This window comes from Sinocyclocheilus rhinocerous, unplaced genomic scaffold (genome assembly GCF_001515625.1).
Source record: "Sinocyclocheilus rhinocerous isolate Xijiao unplaced genomic scaffold, SAMN03320098_v1.1 scaffold2216, whole genome shotgun sequence".
Classification (NCBI taxonomy): domain Eukaryota; kingdom Metazoa; phylum Chordata; class Actinopteri; order Cypriniformes; family Cyprinidae; genus Sinocyclocheilus; species Sinocyclocheilus rhinocerous.
In genome coordinates this window covers 442807-464103 of record NW_015641008.1, presented here as the reverse complement: position 1 = coordinate 464103, position 21297 = coordinate 442807, and the positions used below count along the sequence as shown (strand labels likewise).

Genomic DNA, 21297 nt, shown 5'->3' with positions numbered 1-21297 from the left:
AGTTTACAAAATGCTGATGTATGCTATGCATGGGACTAATACCTAAACCTTTAGAATTCAATGTTAACATTCTCAACTAAATGTTTAGTAATAGCTTTAGCTGCTATTACTTCATTGGTTTTAATTACCACAGGCCTTTATCCATTTTCGTAACATCTAGTGCACAGAAAGCAGTTTGATTTATATTATTTATTTGTTAATATTTTAATTTGTCAAAGTAATACAAGTTTAAAAGTAATGCAACTATAATTGCACTTAAAGTTACAGTTCATCCAAAAATGAAATTCTGTCATCTTGTTCCCAATCTGTATTATTTTTTTCTTCTGTGGAACATATAAGAAGATAAATTGCAAAACAACAAATACATTTACTGACATTCAAATCAACCAGCAGGTGCTCATGAATAATTACCATCACAAGAACTTGTCAACTTGTCAAAAGGTAAGAAAACAGAAAAACACCCAACAGATAACAGAGGAACAAAAATAAGTAACTTCTAAAAAGAACAAAGTACAACTACAATATCATCCATATATGAACCACTGCCATAGTGCTGCTTTTAGCCACTGTAATCAACAATAGTTTTTTAAACAAAGCCCCAGTAGTAGGATAGTTATCTATGAACAATATTTATTATCAATAACATTATCTGATTCAATGGACACATACATTTCTCTGCATCTTCAGCTCCTTTAAATCTCATGCTTTCATGAAAATTAGTTTTGTATGCCTAATAAGGGATTAAATATCCAGAGTCTATTATGCAATAAAGATAACTTCAATAACAAACTTCAAATGAAACAGCATAACGCAACTTGTTAAGAGGCAAGGGAACTGAAATACAGAGAAAAGATGAGTAAATTATAATCAGAAATATAATCAGAAGACGTAACACCTGACATACAGTATGAATTAAGATTAACAGGGCTGCATTAGTTTTAGTTTTTTATAGTTGTTTTTATTAAAAGAATTATTCTCTAGACCCCGGATCACCTTAATTTCATTCCTGTTCAAAGAAGAGGCTACTTTTTTTTTTTTTAAATAGATCTGAATACATACTATTCTGAAAGACTATATTACAACAGGTGCTTTTTTGCCTTACAGCACAATATACTATAATCAATCAAAAGGATCTGTAAGGTAAAAAGTAACATTTAATTTATAACAATAACTCTTGTTTCACATGAAGCCTTGTTCACTATCCACACTAGTTTAAATCTGTTTCCGAGCATCTTCACACAGAATTCATGAATTATCAAGTGTGCAAAAATGCATTCTGAATGTATGACAAAATTTAGGCCCAATAGCCTACTATATAAAACTATATAAAAAAGTTTTTGTCTGCAACTGGTTTTGAGAATGCCATACTCAAAGATCCTCCCACACATGCACTCAGACGGGAGTGTGTGTGTGAGAAAGAGAAAAAAACTATCAAGAAAATGAGAGATGTGGGACTATATGGAAAAGCCTTATGTTCACATAGTTTGGGCATGATTATGCAAATCAGCCGCAGAGACTCGCTCCCTCATTTGGAACCACCTAGATTCATTAACAGTAGAACAAACAAAATTTATGTGCATGTTTTCTTCACACATGAATACACAAATAAGGCCCTTTTTTTCCATTAACAATTAATTATGCATCCTTGTAGAAAGTTTATATTTTACAATTAATCTCACAAAGATTACTGAGGGACTCATCATCCTCTTCATTGCCTGAAGTGGCTGCGTAGCTCTTGGTGTCCCCAAACATTTCCCCTTTCATTTGATAAATGAATCCCAGTATTTCATTGGCCTTCCAATCACCTGGGTCATCCTTGATATATCTCTGGGCAATGTTCTTCAGTTTCGTTGCGCTTCTATTCCCCTCACTACTAGCATGTGGACTCATTTCCAAACACTGCTTGTAGTGGCTGATTGCGAAGTCCTCACATCTGTTACAATACTGCTGGAACTCAGCATAGAAATAATGTACTACATGCACACTATCATTTTTCTCTCTAGCTGTTTTAAATGTTCTGTCAAACAGTTTCTCTGCCTTGGGCAGATCACGTTTCTCTCCATATTGAAGTGCAAGCTCACTCATGGCAATGATAAAGGAAGCTTTTAGAGAAATTGCCTTTTCTAAATGGTAAATGCACTGATTTCGTGCATTATTTACCTCTGACTTATTTACTTCTCGTTTTTCTTTCTGTAAATTAATTTTCTTGGTCTTGTAGCACATTGCCAACTGATGATGTATGAAACCTGAGTTTGGTGATGTTTCAAGAGCTTTCTTCAGCAGTGCAACTGACCTGTCTACTGATCCTTGATTCCTGAAGAATTTCCCAACATATCTTACGACATGTGGATTTTCTGGAGAGCCTTTCAGAGCTGTCTCTATCAGTTTCTCAGACTCATTCATCAACTCTTTGGAACATAACAAAAATTTAACTCCCAGAAGAACTCTAGAGGCATCATCATCCGGGTCGATGTCAATGGCCTGTTTCAGCTGCTTGATTGCAGGTGAATCCACAGTGCAAAATGTACCAGTTTCAGTGCGAAACAGAGCTTTTGCATAACCAGCGTTCCACTCGCTATTTTCTGGATCCATTTCCACAGCCTTCTGAAAAACTTCTGCGGCTTTGTCATAATATTTGCGAGAGAATTTAAGATAGGCCCATCCCTTCTCCCCAAGCACCTCTGGAACAGAGGAAGGCTCAGCTGAAAATGTTTCATTTATCTTCTGAAGCTTCATCAGGTAACTTTCACTCTCGGAGTAGTTCTTCATGTGGTAGTTTATCCAGGCTAAATTTCCATAGGTGACAATGAGAGTCTTGTCACAGTTGATACCGAGGTTTTCTTTAATGAGTGTCTCAGATTTCAACAGGTGAGTCAGGGCCTCTTCTTTGCATCCAAGAAGGAATTTCACATATCCTAAAGAGCAGTGAGTTCGTGCAACTCCTTGCTCCCTCCCTAGACGCATCTTGACCTGTTCCTCAAGCCTATTGAGGATATCCGGCAAGACTAGATCCTCTTTTTTAATGTCCCAAGTAAAGTGACACTCCAGCTGATCCAGTTTCGATTGTAAACTGTCCTGGATTGAACTAACAAGAAAACAAATCAATTGGTTAAAAGAATAAAAAGAACTGATTTGGCCTTGTAACAGAATGTTTTCATATTATACTTAAGCAGCACCCATGTGAACACCCACCCACTTAACTATTTAGTTTTAAATAATATATAACAAAAATACTGTATATTAAATATTGTTTATTAAATAATAATAATACCACCACAGAAAAAAACATGTCTGAATGTTTATATATAGCGATAGCTTTCCACAGTAATTAATTACACACACACACACACACACACACGCGCGCGCATTTATATATTTATACATTATATAATTCAAAGTGCTTTAGAGTGACAGGTGAAGCTCTTGAACTCCACAAAGACATGGAGTGATAAATTTGGCCAGGATGCCAGGACTACACTCCTATAGTCGTTTAGGGAAACACCCTGGGCTTTTAGATAACCAGAGAGTGTCAGGACCTCCGTTTAAAAATCATTTAAACTGCAGGGACTTTTATAGTAGGCTATGTCCTACCACAATACTAGTCAATTTGGGTGCAGAGAGCACGCCCCCTGCTGACTGCATTAACACCTTATCCACCAGCGACCTCAGAATTCTCCCATGCAGGGACTGACCAGTCCCAGTGTTGATTGACAAAGCTGCCTAAATAAATGCATAAATAAATTTACAAAGAAATTTAAAAACTCAAAAAATATATATTTCTACTTTCATTTCCTTATGTATAAATGCATTTTTTCAACTTTTTTTTTTTCAACATTCAAGCTATGAGGCCTTTGAGTAGTGCAAGTCTATGAATGAATGGCTTAGAAGTGGGCGATATGGCCAAAATCTTATATCCTGGTATAAGTAATTTAATATCATGGTAACGGTTTTGCATCGTATACTGTATAGACCAATTTGGAGTAGACGTCACAGTTACGTCACTTGCAGCTGCGCGCGCATAGTGGTTGCAGAAAAACACTGGGAACAATTGGAGGCAAATGGGTAAAATCCATGGAATAAAAGAAAAAAATATTTTTGTGCCTTTTGATGTCAAGATCGGAATGCAAATAATTTTTATAGAATACTGTCGTCAAAGACGCCATTTGAAGCTAAACGCAGACGTCTAAATGGACATACTATGGATGAAAACTGCTATGATTACTCTACTTTTAAAGCATAAATTCGCCCACAATAAACGTCATCCCTGTTTCGGCTCTGTAAGACTATCGCACTCTCTAACGTCAATTTCGTTGAATAACACTGCTTATCGCTGTGTGACAAGCTCTTGTAATATGCGTAGAACATTTTGAAAATGACATCTAATCAATATAATTTATAATCTTTTTAAACCTAACTATTTTGTACCGTATCCGTGAAATTCTCTAGCTGTAAAGGCTATCTCTCCCGGGTTTTCTGCAACCATGATGCGCGCGCATCCTGAATGTTTACAAACCGGTAATTGGTCTATAGGATGAACACACATACTCTTTTCTGGATAAAACACGTATGATGAAACTCAGTTTCAGCAGCTCAGTCTATGTAAGCATATTGATCAGTGAGTTTGAAACAACTGCAAATCCAGTACTACATTCATGTTTGCTAATTTTGCAAAGCTTTTCAAAGCTTCTTTCTTCTCAAGGCTGCAACTCTGATTGCTACTCGATTGCTACATCTGAAGTAAAACACGCCCCCTTCATTACCATATGGACAAATAAATGAGGAAATATATAAATGTGGAAATAAATACATAAATACATGTGGAAATAAAACATAAACGTATATATAAATAAATGAGAAAATATGTAAAATAATACAGTCATACATAAGGAAATAAAAGTAAAAAATACTCATTTATTTTTTATCATTTTACATCTATCTATCGGCATGCAGCTTCCAAAGGCTTCAACAGAAATCAGGAGAGAGCTGCAGCGTCATATGCTGGTGAGATCCTGATCAGCGAAATTTTCTTTTTTACTTTTTAACAAGTATCCTAGACAAAAAAATAAAAATAAAAACCTTGTGTAGTTGTTATATCAAATGGAGCAAGAGAGTCTACTGATTCAAACGACACTCTTTTATTCAACATTCATTACCATATCATAAACTTGACATAATTTATTTATAATTTTATTTTTTTTTAATGCTCAAGTTCTTATTTCTTACCACAGTATGCTACTGTTATTATGGGAACTGAGACTGAAGTAGCCTATAACCTGAATAGTTATTTAAACGACAAACTTAATTGAAACTCGACCGCGAGCAGATTTCTGTTCTAACACTGTCCTTCCTCAGGTCTTCCAAGCCAGATTTAAAAACTTTCCAGCCTTTGATTAGCCTACCGTTTTTCATTTAGTTTCAGATAATCAAGTCAGACAAAACTTTAGTTCATATTTAGAAAAGGCACTCACCTCATCTCGGACATCCTTTTACTCGTAGATTGTGGAAAAATACACGGATGGGACAGCGATGTTTCTCACTAGCTCAGTATGCAGCGTAGCCTACTTTCATTTCCTGAAAGATGCGTCATGACTCAAACCTGTTCAGTTGCCTGCCAGACAGTTTCTGTTTCCGAGATGCACAAAAGGCATATAAAATCCAGAAACATGATGCTTTCTAGGAGCTACTCATGACATCCTAAAATAAATTACATACATGGCCTAATAATTGTAGGCTACTTTGCTTGTGCAAATTGCCGACAAATCCTGCATTCCACTCACCCATAAAAGTGGCAACATAATGACCCTTCTCAGCGGTACAAAAAGTTATCATATATTTGTAAATTCCTGCCTTTGGGCCTAATCACAGTTGTGCTCAAGATGGGTCAAATGAGCTATTTTTGTCTTATTTTTTCATATCCCATGTGATCCAGCTGGGTCAGTTATTTATTGAGTAGTTTGTCTTCAGCTGCACTGAGTAAGAAGTTTAAAGGAACAGTTCACCCAAAAATGAAAATGCTGTCATCATTTTCTCACCCACAAGCTGTTCCAGACCTGTATGAATTTCTTTCTTCTGCTGAACACAAAATAAGACATTTTGAAAAATGTTGTTGTGTTCCACTTAGACTTTATTTTTTCCCACAATACTATGGAAGTCAATAGGGATCATCAACATTCTTCAAAATATCTTCTTTTGTGTTCCACAGAAGAAAGAAACTCATACTGGGACAACTTGAGGGTGAGTAAATGATGACACAATTTTTGGTCATATTATAATGGTCATATTATAATTAAGTATTAACTGGACAGTTTATTTTATATGCATTTTGTGTACTTGAAGAAGAGCTGTAAAACTTGCCATCATGATGCTAAAATACTTAACATTGTTATAAAGAACAATGGTAAATGCAATAGACTTATGGCATAGCCTTTTCATTAAGGACCTGCAGAAATTGTGCCACCAGGAAAAATCAACATGAGTTTAAATGCAGCATGCCTCCATTGAAAAAAAAAAACAATGTAGAGGGATTTACTTTTAATACAGTGCAGACTTTGTGCCTGAATGAAATGTGATCCACTCATTCCACACCTCACAATGTAATCAAATACACATGTGTTACACTCTGCAGCTGACAAGTTAAATATTAAGGACATAATTGAAGGCCCTTGGGTCAGGCTGTCATTTGCATTGTATTGCTGTCTAATGATTGAGGTGGCTGGATCATAGGTTTAAAGGTAAATGTTTTATTTTACCAGTACATTATATATTTTTCTTTCATGGAGGGAACGTATAGCATAAAATTACTTACAATCATTATTCTCACATAGGGATCTGAAAAGAAGCTATTTACCTTTTTATCAGCCCACATTACCTGTGGAATAGGTTTTGATCTGTACAAACAAATGCTTGAGAAAAACAGACAAACAAACAAGCATTATATACATTATGAATTTTATTTCAAACTTTTAAGCTCTTAGTGTAAAGTGACTTTTGGGTAATGACAGTTTAGAAATATTGTAAAATATTTTTAGCCATTAATCTTAGAACATAAACATAAAGATACAGTCTATTATATATTTTCTGATCACTTTTTTCTTACTTAATCTCCATTATACAGTTATAGAATAAATACCCATAAAGTGTCAGTACATGTAGCACACCCAAATGCGTATTGCATAATGTGCATCTGATAGTGTAAGCACATAATATGTGATGACTTTACTGTAAGGACAGCCTGAGTGCACTAAGGTTACTGAGGAACTCATCATTGTCTTCATAACTCAGAGCTTTTTCATAGCACTCAATGGCTTGATGTTTCTCCCCTTTTATCTTATGAAGGAACCCTAGTATCCCATAAGCCTCCCCTTCCAGCGAGTTTCTCTTAATCCGTTTGTCAGCGATCTTCTTTAAACTGTTGGCACTTCTCTTCCCTTCGACTGAATCCGGGCTCATCTTCAGACATTCCATGTAGTGTTTGATAGCTAACTGCTCACATCTGTGGCTGTACAGCTGGAATTCAGCATAATAAAAATTGACCACATGTAGATTGTCGTTTTTCTCCTCGGCTGCTTTGAAAGTGACCTGAAACAGCTCCTCAGCCCGCGACATGTCGTGGTTTTCTCCGTACAGCAGCGCTAGATCGCTCATTGCAGAAATGAAGGAGCCCGTCAGGCTGGTGGCCTTTTCTAAATGATAGATGCATTGATCGCGAATCTGTTGAACTCTTGACCCTTTGGCATGGTGACTTCCCTCCTGCAGCAGTTGGATTTTCTTTAGCTTATAGCAAAGAGCTAACTGATGATGTATGAAACTTGAATTGGGTGAGCTTTCAAGTGCTCGCTTCAAAAGAGCAATTGACCTGTCCACACTTCCTTGATTCCTGAAGAATTTCGCAACATATCGCATGACATGTGGGTGATCTGGAGATCTTTCTAAAGCCTTCTCTACTAAGCTTTCAGCCTCTCTGTACCTCTTGTAAACAATCAGTCGCATGCTTAAGAGGACTTTGAGAACGTCATCATCTGGATTCGTGTCAATGGCCCGTCTCAGTTGCTTTATTGTAGGTGAATCCTCCAAAGTGAACCTCTCGTATTCAGTGCGATACAGAGCAATGGCATAACCAGCATTCCATTCACCTTCCTCAGGTTCCAGATCTAAAGCCTTCCTGAAACATTGTTTGGCTCTATCGTAATATTTGCGTGAGAATTTAAGAAAAGTCCATCCCTTCTCACCAAGCACCTCTGGAACAGATGAAAACTCAGTTGGAAAGGTTTCATTTATCTCCTGAAGCTTCTTCAGATAACTTTCACATTCTGCGTAGTTCCTCATGTGGTAGTTTAACCAGGCAAGGTTTCCATAGGTGACAATGAGTGTCTTGTGAAATTCATCCCCATGGCATTCCATGTGTAGCTCCACAGATGTCATGAGGTTGTTATGTGCCTCCTCGTGAAACCCCAGAAGGAACTGGACATATGCCAAAGCACTGTAAGTTCGGGCAAGTCCTTCTTTCTTTACGAGGTCCAACTTAATCTGCTCTTCCAGTCTATTGAGAAGATCATTTAGATCTATATCATCTTTCATCAGAGCCCAGGTGAAGTGGCATTCCAGCTGGTGAAGTTTTGTTCTCAGAGTTCTGTCCAGATCCATACCTGGTAAAAGTGAAAAAAAACTACGTCATTCTCATATATATATATATATATATATATATATATATTGAAGAGTTCCAATGCAAAAGCCTCTAAAAGCCATCTTGGTCAAAAATGAGATAACGATACTGAGTGAATGCTCTCCACACATAGTATATGTTCATCAAGTACTTTCACTTCATATGCACTAAATCTCAGCCTCAACCCATTCAAAAGTACCAGTACTTACATAGCAACCTATACATAGTAGCCAGAAATAAATGCTAATTTTAAAGAAAAAGGTCAGACGTACTTAGAGGCTTTTGCATCTGAACTCTTCATATATATATATAATTTTTTTTCAAAACATGCAAAAACTGTCCAATACATTACTAATATAGATTTTAAAATATATTTAAATATGAAGAGTTCAGATGCAAAAGCCTCTAAGTGCCGTTTAAAATTTAGTTCTAAAATGAGCATTTTTCTCAGGCTCCTATGTTTATGTCCAGGTATTTCACTTTAATGGCAATGAAAAGATCCTATTTATTGCCATTAAAGTGAAATTACTGAACCTACACATAGGAGCCTGATAAAAATACTCATTTTAGAAGAAAATTTAAAACGGCACTTAGAAGCTTTTGCATCTGAACTCTTCATTATATTTTCAATCATTTTAATAATATATGTAATATTTGTTTTATTTAAATGTATTTATTCTGGCCAAAATATATTTTAAAAAGTACATTCATTCAAAATGTAATTTTAAAATTGGAAATGCATTTTCTTGCCTCTTGAAGTATATATTAAATATTAAATAGCTTTGCTAAAACCACTGTAGACCAACTGCAAAAACCTTTGTAATTGTAGGCATGTACTTACCTTATCTAGGACGTCTGCACGATAAATGTTTCAGAATTTATTTGATGAGGAAGGTTGTGCAGGCTTTATTGACCTCTCCTAGAGATGGGAGGGTCAAACTCAGAATGAAAACTGAAACCTTGGCTGAAGAGAGAGGGAAAGAGAGCAAAAGACAGAGAGTTTAAGGCTGCCTCAAATGAAGTGTAATATTTGGTAGTTAAATGAAGACTGTCTAAACCATTGCCAGCCATCTGGAGTCTGGTTGTCATGTTTCTTTTGCATATGTATTTCTTTGTTTTACTGTCACTTTCAGCTAAGAGACAATGACAATAAAACTGTATCATTTTTTTTAAATTATATATATTTTATATATATAGTGACGTGTATATATAAACACACACACACACACACACAGGTTTGTTTTTGTGAAAAGTGGGGACATCCCATAGGCGTAATGGTTTTTATACTGTACAAACTGTATATTCTATTGCCCTACACCAACCCTACCCCTAAACCTACCCCTTACAGGAAACTTTGTGCTATTTCAGATTTTCAATACACTCCATTCTGTGTGATTTATATGCGTTTTGAAAAGTGGGGACATGGGGTAATGTCCTGAAAAGTCACCTTCTCCTTGTAATACCTATGTCATACCCTTGTCATTATACAAATTTATGTCCTCATTTGTCACAAAAACGCGCACGCACACACACACACATACAAGACATTGTTTAAAGTAAAAGTAAGTTTGCTACTGACTCCCTCATAAAGAGTCTTGTCACCATCTAATAGTGTAACAATGTCACCTGTACTGAAGTCAAAATCGCCATCAATAACACCCAGAATGTTTGTCAATTTCAAATACTATTAAATACTACACTCTAAAAAATGCTGGATTATTTTTTTTAACCCAAATGCATATATATATATATATATATATGTGCACATTAAAAGCATTATAGTAAGTTTTTTGATAAAAGTATGTACAAGTAAGAAAGTTAAAATTTCAGTCCCTTAGCAAAGTTTTTTGACAGCTCATCAGTATGTGAGTAGTGCTGATGGGCTCTCCGCAGATACTCCTTTGCTTGCGTCTCTTGCTTGTCTTCAGAAGATATAAAAGCCAAAATCTCATATACTTCTTTGACTTTCTGCCTGGTGTTGAGATTCCTCTCTGCGATTAGTCTGAGCTTCTTGCCAGCTTGTTTTCTTTCGTAGCTGTCGATAGGAATCATGCATGCTGACTTGAACCGACTGACGGCTTGGTCTTCATCCTTTTTCTTATAGAGCAGAAATAAACCATAGGATGTGTAGCAGTGCTGCTTATCAGACTCACTGAAAGCCTTGTCATCTATCAGGCTGCAGAAAATCTTCTTGGCCTGTTCAAGTTGCCGGTTCTCCCCATAGGCCTCTGCTAAATTTACTTTGGCATAAATATTGTTAGGCTTCAGCTCTACAGCCTTTGAGAAGTGCTGGATACATTCAGCCACCTTAGCAGATTTCTGAGCAGCAGGAACGCGTCTACCGGGCCTCCTCCCCTCCAACATCTGAATAAGCAGCTGTTTATGGCAAAGGCCGATTTGATGGTGCAGGAAGGAGGAATTTGGGGCCTGTTCCGCTGCCCTAGTGAGGAAAGACAGTGATTCTTTAATGGAGCCCTCTGCCCTGAAATATTTAGCCACATATCTGGTGACTTGTGGGACGTCAGGAGACAACCTGAGGGCCTCTTTTATTAGGTTCTGGGCTTCCTGTCTCCTTGACCTCTGGAGTTTCAGAGCCAAAAGTACCATGATCTCAGTGTTTGTGGGCTCCAGGCTGAGAGCCTTTCTTAGCTGTTCGGTGGCTGTTCCAGTGTCTTCTGCTTTGTTCATGCCATCTATCCTGTAAAGCACTATTGCATAACCTACATTAAAAAACATGTTGTGTGGTTCTGCCTCAAGAGCCTTAGAAAAACTCTCTTTTGCTTGCTTATAATACGTTCCTCCAAGTCTCAGAAAGCTCCAGCCTTTCTCACCATGTACTACGGGCAAGCTGCAGGAGTAATCTGATGAACCTGGTATGTCCTTGCATATACTTTTCATGGTGTTCAAGTAATCTTCCACATCATTTAACCTCTGCAAGTGATAGTGTACCCATGCAAAACTGGAGAACATCACAAGGAACTCAGTTTTCTTTCGCTGGTCTTCCCTTAATGCCAATTCAGCCTTTTGAAGGTAATCCAGTGCACTCTCAGTTTTGCCCTCCAGGTGGCTGATAAAAGCCAGAAGGTTGAAATATGTAGCATGATACTTTTGTGGACAAAATCTGATCCTGTCATGGAGTCTGTCTGGTAAACTGTTCAAATCCCTTATGTCTGATTTTTCTACTCCCCGTGTAAAAAGACACTCCAGCTGCCTGAGTTTAGCTTCCATGTCTTTGTTGCTGGAGACATGCGGAAAAGAAATTATGTGTTTTGTATAACATACCACTGAGTTTTCAAGGTAGGACTGGCAGTATATTTTTATAAATAACCACAGTACTGCATATTATTTTGCAAAACAAATTTAGATTGAAAGATTAGATAGATATGTTATGAAAAAATACAGAAGAACATGCAAATGACCTATTGACTACAGGGTGATTTAGGCGTGTTTTAGACACGTTTGCTTAAGATTAGTCAGCACATGCGGAGTCAATAGGCTACATTTAAACTGCACGTTTGGTTAAATGTGTTATTTACAGTAGGTTTGATTCACTCCTACCTCATTTTATATTTCAGGATGCGGGTTCTTTCCCTTCGGTCTGCGTATTGAAAGATTCGATGTCACGAAAACGAAACTAAAAAGGCAGAGAGATAGGTTTCGCTTTCGTGATACGCTGTGAAAGGAGACGTGATGATCTAAATTCAAATTACTTTTGATTTTTGTTTGTCATAAACCCATAATGTATGAAAGTATATTATTGTCCGTTTTTAATGTATACGCCGGTGTGTGTATATACTGTATATATATATAATAAAAATAATTATTGAATTTTAATCATTTTTAACATAGGGCCTATCTTAACATGTCTCAAACCAAGCATTTTGTCATGTCCCTGAGGCACTTCACTGAGTTAGACATTTATTAACTAAATGTGCATCGTTTCTATGATTTTTCTGCAATAATGTAAGCATTTATTTGTATTCCTTTCTTGTGAAAAATATTTTTCTAAAAAAAATGCAAGATATTTTATAAAAACTGACTTTAAAGTTGTCCCTCAGTGTGAACTCAACCCTGTCACACTAACCATTTTATGCCCATAATAATTTAGTCTCCACACATATGTGACATCATTCAGGTCTCTTTAATAGTGATGCAGAAAATGGTTCGTATTATTATCATACTTTTCATTCTAATTTTTGAGGCGTATTATAGTCAGAGAGGGTGCTGTCAAGTTTGATATGTGCCTGATATGGGGTATTTAGAAAATTAATTAGTTGGAAAGAAAATGTAGGCTATATTCCAAGTATATATGTATATATAATAGAGCGTGTCAAACAAATTTAAAATCTTGATAACTCGAGTGTCGCAGCAGCACTTGCCTCTTAAAAACAGCAGACGGCGGTGTTTACTTAATACAACTGGAATAACTGTTCCACTGTCAGTCTCATTGCTGTTCCTGTAGATACTCTTACAGAAGTTAAAAGTGACACACGGAAATTGAATATTAACTGTCATATTTTGTCGGATTAATATATATTTTGTCAGGTTTAAAAAATCGAAATGTGGAATATCAATATCAAGTGGGACTGGGCGAGATTAACTGCTTGAGCTGCTATCTAAACAGAAAAAACACAGTGCCATTACACTGCGTTTACAGGTTCGGAATCTTACCTCACTCTTACCTCACGCTTTTAGCTCTGTACTGTGATTCAACACACTGTCTTTCCATTATCATTTATATTATAGTATTTTTGTAGGCTAATAGACAATTTTCTGTCTCTATAGTAGCCTGTTGCAGGATCTTTATATTTATGGATTTATATAGTTACCTATCTGATTAAAATGACAAAAGATAGGCTACTCTCTGAGAACACTGTCGCAAAATATTCTGGAAATTCCAACAGGAAGAACCATTTTAGGGGGAGTTGAAGCTCATGTAAGTGGAAAGGGGCGGGGCTGAATGCTTTATAAGCGGCACAATGAACATGTGCTGCCATTCAGAAACAGAACTGAAAAGAAATTACAATGTTTGGACTACAGTACATCTGGGACAGCATTCTGCAGTACGAGGCCGTGCTAAGGTCTCCATATTTCCCAGTTCTCTTTTCAATTACAGTCTACCTAAGTTTCTGCCTGCCTTTTGTCGTTCTGGATGCCCTATCTCCTAGGGTAGCACTGATAAGGAGATACAAGATTCAACAGAAAACCAGCGTGTCTTGTACGATGATGTGGAGCTGCCTCGCACTCTCGCTCTACAACCATGCTGTGTACATCTTCCCACTGAGTGTCCTGCACTGGTACTGGAGACCTGTCAGCTACACAGCGATGGCACCTGGGCTCCTGCGAGTCATCTGGGACCTTGCGGCCTGCCTGCTTCTCTTTGACTTCCAGTACTTTGTATGGCATCTTCTGCATCACAAAGTACCTTGGCTCTACCGCACTTTCCATAAGGTGCATCACAAATACACGTCCACCTTCGCTCTGGCCACTGAGTACTCAGGGGCTTGGGAGACTCTATCGTTGGGTTTCTTCGCTGCTGTGAATCCTATGTTACTGGGGGTTCATCCAATGACAGAGATGCTTTTCCATATGCTGAACATGTGGCTGTCAGTTGAGGACCATTGTGGCTATGACCTGCCATGGGCGACACACAGACTGGTGCCTTTTGGTCTGTATGGAGGAGCTCTGCACCATGATGTCCACCATCAGAAGTTCAAGTCCAACTATGCTCCATACTTCACTCACTGGGACAAGCTCTTTGGGACACTGCACTCTGAATGAATTGAGCAAATGGAACAAACTACATGAACTGTCTTTTTTGTAAAAAGTGCATTACCATTCTATGAAGGAATACCTGTGACTCTAAAACTTTTTTTTTTAAAGCTTTATAATTCATGTTTTAAATCAAATTAATGTACTATTTATTTAATGTCTGTATTTAAGTGTGACTAAGAAAAATTATCAGAGATATTACTGCTATGTCTAAGGAGTATGTGAAGTATATTTGTTAACCTTAACCTAATAAGTTTTATTTATTTATAAGCCTGTCTTGATACTGAATGTTTTAACCTGGAACATGAAGAACAAATCTAACTAATGGCAATAAAGCTATGAAGTAAATAATAATTCTATGTTTGTGTTTTCATTTAGCATATTAAGAATAGTGAAAAGAAAATGATGTAACTATATTACCATGACTTGTGTAAAAAAAAATTCTCAGAATAAAGTCTGAATAAATTGATTTGGGGAAGTTAGGTAAATATATATAACCCAATATTAGACACATAAAATTAATTCATTCTCCATATGTATTAAAATTGTATTCAATAATTCAAGTATTTAACCAACAAATAATGACTAACGTAAGACACTGAAATTATGCATGGGTGCATTATTTATCTTATTAATGTAAAATGTTACTGAATCACATACAGTATGTGCAGATACATTATGAAACCATGCCAAATAACATGCACTGCAATCTTTTAAATCATGCTTTACAAATAATGAAATACGACTATGTTGTGGGCTCAGGTCTAGCAATTGTGGCCCTGGAACTGTTTCTATTAACAGGGGAGAAAAAAGAAACAATAAATAAAAAGATTCAGATTTCAATTTTGCTACAAAAATTTTCCCAGTGAGGAAAAGATCTTAAAACGTAAAACCAAAACCATTTAAAATAATAATCATCAGTGATTGAGTTGTCATTTGGCATTATTAACTCACAGTTCCAGTAGCTCATGCCTCTAGAGAGACTGTGCGTGTATTATTACAATGGACATCCTGAAAAACACAATGGAGAATTTCCCAAGCCATGTGAGAATTCCCAGAATTGCCATAATTCCCGTCAATCACTAATTGAAATCCAAGCATGTTTTTATTCTTTGCTTCTGATTATCAGGGTGATTGAGTTCATATTTAATATTTTATCAAATTTACTGTGGATGGCCCCAAACAGTATTTGGAGACCGTTGCACACTTAACCCAGATATTCATAGACTTTATATGTCTAAAGTTTCCAAATACCTTTTCTGGGGCCATTGTACATAGACACGTTATTATTGTGAACTCTCTAGTCCATATTTACTTGAAGACCACTGTGCTGTTCTACAAGAACATTTGATATTTAGTCTAATTTAAAGGTCATAGTTAGGCGCCCTCCTCTGTTCAAAGTTGGGTACTGCATGTAAGGTTGTAGAGTCGTTATATGACGACGTCATAATTATGAGTCAGATCTCCAGCGGCAGCAGAGAATTCCATGAGTTTATGACTGCTATCATTCCCCGATTTAAGTTGATCCGAAGGCACATTCGGTATGAAAACATTTCTATATTGTGGTTCTATGCACTGTATGTTTAGTTAATTCTTTATACTTTATATGCCGTATGTTAACCTTATTGCCTTTATCGTGCAAATTGTGCGATCTATTTCTGATGATGCGATGCTAGTCATTCTCTGTATAAAAAGCTTGTTATGTCTTATGTGATCACGTGATTGATTTACATGCTTATATTTCTGTATTTTCTTGTATGTTTACAGTTTTACGTTATTTCAAGATCGATAGTAAAGCTGGAGAAAAGATTCCTTGCTTCTGTTGTTATTGGAAGGCGTTATCTGTCTGCCAAATCAAGCAGGGCGTTTGATAAGAGGGCAGAACAGTAAAACGAATATCTTCAGTGAGCAACTTCCAGTTCTGATTCTACGGCGGGGAGTAAGCCAGCTCACAAGTCGATCTTCTCTCCATGATGTCTAAGCCTGGATCGCTGGAGAAGGCATCGAATGCATCATGTTCGTCTCGACATTCACGTGCTTCGTCAGCTGTTACCACAGCCGCTGCAATGGCTAGAGCAGAGGCGGAAGCAGCGAAGGCGGAAATAGCATTTGCTAAGAAAGAAAGTGAACTGAAAATACAACAAGCACAGCTTGAAGCATCATTAGAGACTTTAAGGCTGGAAAAGAGAGCTGCTGCCATACAAGCGAAGGCGGAGGCCTTAGAAACGGCTGCAGAACTAGAAAGCAGAGGGAAATCAAGTATAATAGAGTTACCTATAGAGGACACAACAGAACGCACACAGGCCTACATATCAGAACAGACGCATAGTGTCGTGGATTCACAAATGCCAGTGCTGGATGGGCCGTTTTATGACATCGGAGGCATAAGCGTTTCAAGAGTACAACAAACACAGACTACTGATTCCTATTTGCAGCAGGAAGGTCAGTGTACTTTTTATGCCACTGCACCCAAGTCTCAGCCTGTTGATGCAGAGAGTGTGCAGTACCCTGCCATTTCGCAATCTGCGGATGTGTGCTTTACACTCCCGGTTCAGCATGAGGCATGCTCCCGGTCACCCCCAGACATCTATCACCCACCATCTGCAGCGTTTCAAGGCAGCGAGGAAAGGCGCCGAGACAGGCGAGTGACATTTGACTATTCTCAGACTCAAGTCAGCTACCCCTTCACAAGCTGGACCATATCAAGGTTATCCGTACGCAAATAATCAAATGTCTGATGTCATCAAGTTTATTGCAAGACGTGAATTAGTGTCTACTGGCCTTACGCAGTTCAATGATCAGCCAGAGACATTTAGAGCATGGAGGGCATCCTTCATAAATGCCACTAAGGACCTTAACGTCTCACCAAGTGAGGAGATGGACTTGCTAGTTAAATGGCTAGGGCGAGAGTCAGCAGAGCATGCAAGACGAATTAGAGCTGTTCACATTAATCATCCATTACAAGGGCTCAGTCTGATCTGGGACAGACTTTACGAGACATATGGCTCGCCGGAAATGATAGAGAATTCTCTCTTCAAGAGATTGGAGAATTTTGCAAGAATAGCTAACAGAGATAACCATAAATTGCATGACTTAGGAGATATGCTAATGGAGATCCAAGCAGCTAAGCAGGATGGCGATCTGATGGGTCTTTCCTATCTAGACGCACCACGTGGAGTAAATCCAATAATACAGAAATTGCCATTCAGCTTACAAGAAAAGTGGCTCACAGTGGGATCTAAATACAAAGAGGACTACAGGGTTTCTTTTCCACCCTTCAAGTTCCTAGTAAACTTTGTATGTCAGCAAGCTAAAATGCGCAATGATCCAAGTTTCTTCCTTACAACGGTACAGGAAGAGTCTCGCAGACCAAACAAACCTGCTTTCCTAGAGCTGTCTTGACACACAAGACTCAGGTCTCTTCTGAGAATCCATCAGCTGCCAGTGAACCCAAAGACAAGGTAAACCCAGCAAAACGGTGCTTTTTGCACAATAAGCCTCATCCTCTGTCCAGATGTCGAGGATTCAGGATGAAACCTATGGAAGAGAGGAAAGCATTGCTTAAACAACAAGGCATATGCTTCAAATGTTGCAGCTCTATTTCACACATGGCGAGGAACTGTGATCAGGTCGTTAAGTGTTCAGAATGTGGCAGCCTTACCCACATAGCAGCACTCCATCCAGGCCCAGCACCATGGATGATTGATCCAAAAACCCCTACATCGGAGGTTCACAAAGTGAGTGAGGACGTGTCTGTGGAATCAGAAGTTTCCTCAGCTTGTACAGAGGTATGTGGAGGCAGTCAACTCCCACGCTCATGCTCCAAGGTATGTCTTGTAAAAAGTATTTCCTGAAGACCACCCAGAGAAAGCAGTCAAAACATACGTGATACTAGACGATCAAAGCAACAGATCGCTCGCAAGATCAGAATTCTTCGATCTGTTTGGCATTACAGAGTGCAACGTAGCCTATACTCTCAAAACATGTGCAGGCACAGTTGAAACTGAAGGCAGGCTAGCACGAGGCTTTCAAGTGGAATCCCTTGATGGAAACTTAGTCGTACCCTTACCAGTGCTTCTTGAGTGCAACGAGATTCCAGACAATCACTCAGAAATTCCCACTCCAGAAATGATTAGTAAGCATAGACACTTAAAACATATTGCGGAGTACATTCCAGAGCCTGATCATCATGCTCCTATTCTTCTTCTGTTAGGCAGGGACATCATCAGAGTTCACAAAGCCCACAAGCAAGTGAATGGTCCATCGAATGCCCCTTTTGCGCAGAAATTAGATTTAGGATGGGTAGTTGTAGGGGATATGTGCCTTGGGAAGGTTCATAAACCTACCTTCATCGGGGCTTACCGCATCAGTATTCTGGAGAATGGTCAACCAACATAATTCCAACCATGTCCTAACAATTATCACGTGAAAGAGAGATCTCAGTACGTATAATGCACTAAATCTCTTATAAGGGAGAGCACACCAAAATGACCAGAATGGGACGTATTCCAAAGAACTAAAGATAATGAGGAAAAAGCTTACTCTATCGAAGACCAACTTTTCCTGCATATTATGGATAGAGAGGTTTACAAAGATGAAGAAAATTCGTGGGTTGCTCCACTTCCATTTAAGCAGCCAAGACGATATCTCCCAAATAATCGTTCACAAGCTGTAGAACGCCTTAATTCACTTCTACGAGCTTTCAGTAGGAAGCCAGAGATGAAGGAAGACTTTATAGCCTTTATGGAAAAGCTATTTCAGAACGATCATGCGGAAATTGCCCCTGCAATCAGTCCCGATGAACAGTGTTGGTATTTACCTTCTTTCGGCGTATACCATCCTAAAAAGCCATCCCAGATCAGAGTAGTCTTCGATTCGAGCGCTCCATGCAAAGGTGTATCACTCAACCAGGTTCTTTTGTCGGGTCCTGACCTCAATAATAATCTCCTTGGAGTCCTCATGCGTTTTCGCAAAGAGCCTGTTGCCTTAATGGTAGACATTCAACAAATGTTCCACTGCTTTAAAGTTCGATCTGCAGACAGGAACTACCTAAGGTTCCTTTGGTTTCATGAAAATATCCCGGAGAATGAGGTCACGGAATACAGAATGAAGGTACGAGTATTTGGGAACAGTCCCTCTCCGGCAGTGGCCATTTACTGTCTTCATCGTGCAGCTCAAAAAGGAGAAGAGGAATTCGGTCAAGACGTCCGACAGTTTGTGGAGCAAGACTTTTATATGGATGATGGATTGAAATCCTTACCCTCCCCAGAGATGGCAATCAACTTGCTGAAAAGGACACAAGACCTGCTGGCAGAATCCAATTTGAAGTTACATAAGCTGGCTTCAAACAGCAAGGAAGTCATGAGAGCTTTCCCATCCGAGGATTACGCCGACTCACTGAAAGAATTGGATTTAGGTGTCAGTTCACTTCCTATGCAGCGCAGTCTCGGCCTACTTTGGAATTTGGACACAGACTGCTTCAACTTCCATGTTCAAAATGATAGAAGGCCTTACACTAGGCGTGGACTGCTATCAGTGATAAATAGTTTGTACGACCCACTAGGATTTGTGGTTCCAATCACAGTTCAAGGCAAAATACTGCTAAGGAATCTGACTGAGGATACTACTGATTGGGATGCACCCTTACCTGCGAACAAGCGAGAGCTGTGGGAAATATGGAGAGATTCCTTGAGAGATTTACAACATGTTCAAGTCCCAAGAAGCTATGGACCTACATCTTTGTTAGGTGCCAAGTTCATAGAGCTCTCTGTATTCTCCGATGCTTCCGAGGCAGTAATTGCAGCAGTTGCTTACCTTAAAACAGTTGACTCAGATGGTAATTGTCATACGGGGTTCGTCACAGGCAAAGCAAGGTTAGCGCCACAACCCGAGCTCACTATACCTCGTCTGGAACTCTGTGCAGTGGTTTTAGCTGTGAATATGATGGAAACCATTACAGCAGAGATTGCTGTCAGCTTCGACAAGATTACCCTCTACACAGATAGTCGGGTAGTTCTTGGTTACATCCACAATGAGAGACATAGATTCTAAGTCTATGTTAGCAATCGTGTGCAGAGAATTCGGAAAAGCACTAGTCCAGAACAGTGGTGTTACGTAAACTTAGAGCAAAATCCTGCAGATATTGCGACACGACCTATAACTCCAACCAAACTGCAACACACCATTTGGTTCAGCGGACCTGCATTTTTGCATCACCCAAAAATAGAGATTCTCCCTAGAGAACCGTATGCACTTGTTGATCCCGATCAAGATGCAGAAGTTCGTCCATTAGTTACAGTGTTGTATACTGCTGTCTCAAAACGATTCAAACGCTTTTCCGACTGGAATCGTTTGATCAGAGTTATTGGTAAATTGATTCACATTGCGCGCTCTTACAAGCGAGATCAAAACGACAACCCTCCCTCGTGCAAGGGATGGCACTGTTGTAAATTGCCCCTAAACACTGACATAATACTTCAGAGTAAGGAAGTTGTCGTACGAGCGATACAGCAGGAGACGTATGCAGAAGAATTGCAGTGTCTCAGACCGAACAAGCCGCTTCCAAAAGCTAGTACGCTTCGGAAATTAGACCCTTTCATTGATCAAAGCGGATTGTTGAGAGTCGGAGGTCGTCTGATTAAAGCGGATCTAAGCTCTGAAGAGAAGAGACCTCTTATTATACCCGGTAAAGGTCATGTGGCAGTACTGCTAATTCGACATTTTCATGAGCGAACACATCATCAGGGTCGCCACTTCACAGAGGGAGCAATTAGATCTGCCGGCTATTGGATAATAGGAGGCAAAAGACGTGTGAGCAGTCTTATCCATTCCTGTGTTGTATGCCGCAGGCTCAGGAGGGGCTG

At 38.7% G+C, this 21297-nt stretch overlaps 3 protein-coding genes across 5 annotated transcripts; 1 reads left to right on the top strand and 2 right to left on the bottom strand.

The window, feature by feature from the left end:
- Positions 1–909: 909 nt before the first annotated feature.
- On the bottom strand, positions 910–5551 carry LOC107753456 (interferon-induced protein with tetratricopeptide repeats 1-like). Its single transcript, XM_016569599.1, has 2 exons — positions 5469–5551; positions 910–3085 (listed from the first exon to the last, which is right to left on the bottom strand). The coding sequence occupies exons 1-2, from the start codon at positions 5480–5482 to the stop codon at positions 1657–1659; spliced, it is 1443 nt and encodes a 480-aa protein (XP_016425085.1). The 5' UTR covers positions 5483–5551; the 3' UTR covers positions 910–1656.
- A 1561-nt stretch (positions 5552–7112) lies between these two features.
- LOC107753434 (interferon-induced protein with tetratricopeptide repeats 5-like) lies at positions 7113–12296 on the bottom strand. Of its 3 annotated transcripts, XM_016569571.1 has the most exons (3): positions 12221–12270; positions 9504–9626; positions 7113–8645 (listed from the first exon to the last, which is right to left on the bottom strand). In XM_016569571.1, the coding sequence occupies exon 3, from the start codon at positions 8641–8643 to the stop codon at positions 7216–7218; it is 1428 nt and encodes a 475-aa protein (XP_016425057.1). In that variant the 5' UTR covers positions 8644–8645; positions 9504–9626; positions 12221–12270; the 3' UTR covers positions 7113–7215. The 3 variants fall into 3 exon arrangements, with proteins under 3 accessions (XP_016425057.1, XP_016425056.1, XP_016425058.1); XM_016569570.1 differs by lacking the exon at positions 12221–12270 and having other exon boundaries at positions 9504–9795; XM_016569572.1 differs by lacking the exons at positions 7113–8645; positions 9504–9626 and adding an exon at positions 10431–11900 and having other exon boundaries at positions 12221–12296.
- Positions 12297–13660: 1364 nt separating this feature from the next.
- On the top strand, positions 13661–14774 carry LOC107753436 (cholesterol 25-hydroxylase-like protein). The gene has a single exon (XM_016569573.1). It carries the CDS (start codon positions 13688–13690, stop codon positions 14441–14443), a length of 756 nt encoding a protein of 251 aa, XP_016425059.1. The 5' UTR covers positions 13661–13687; the 3' UTR covers positions 14444–14774.
- The last annotated feature ends 6523 nt before the right edge of the window (positions 14775–21297 follow it).

Bases quoted from the DNA above. Each gene is read 5' to 3' on its own strand.
- LOC107753434 (XM_016569571.1), bottom strand. From the start codon at position 8,643: ATGGATCTGGACAGAACTCTGAGAACAAAACTTCACCAGCTGGAATGC.
- LOC107753436 (XM_016569573.1), top strand. From the start codon at position 13,688: ATGTTTGGACTACAGTACATCTGGGACAGCATTCTGCAGTACGAGGCC.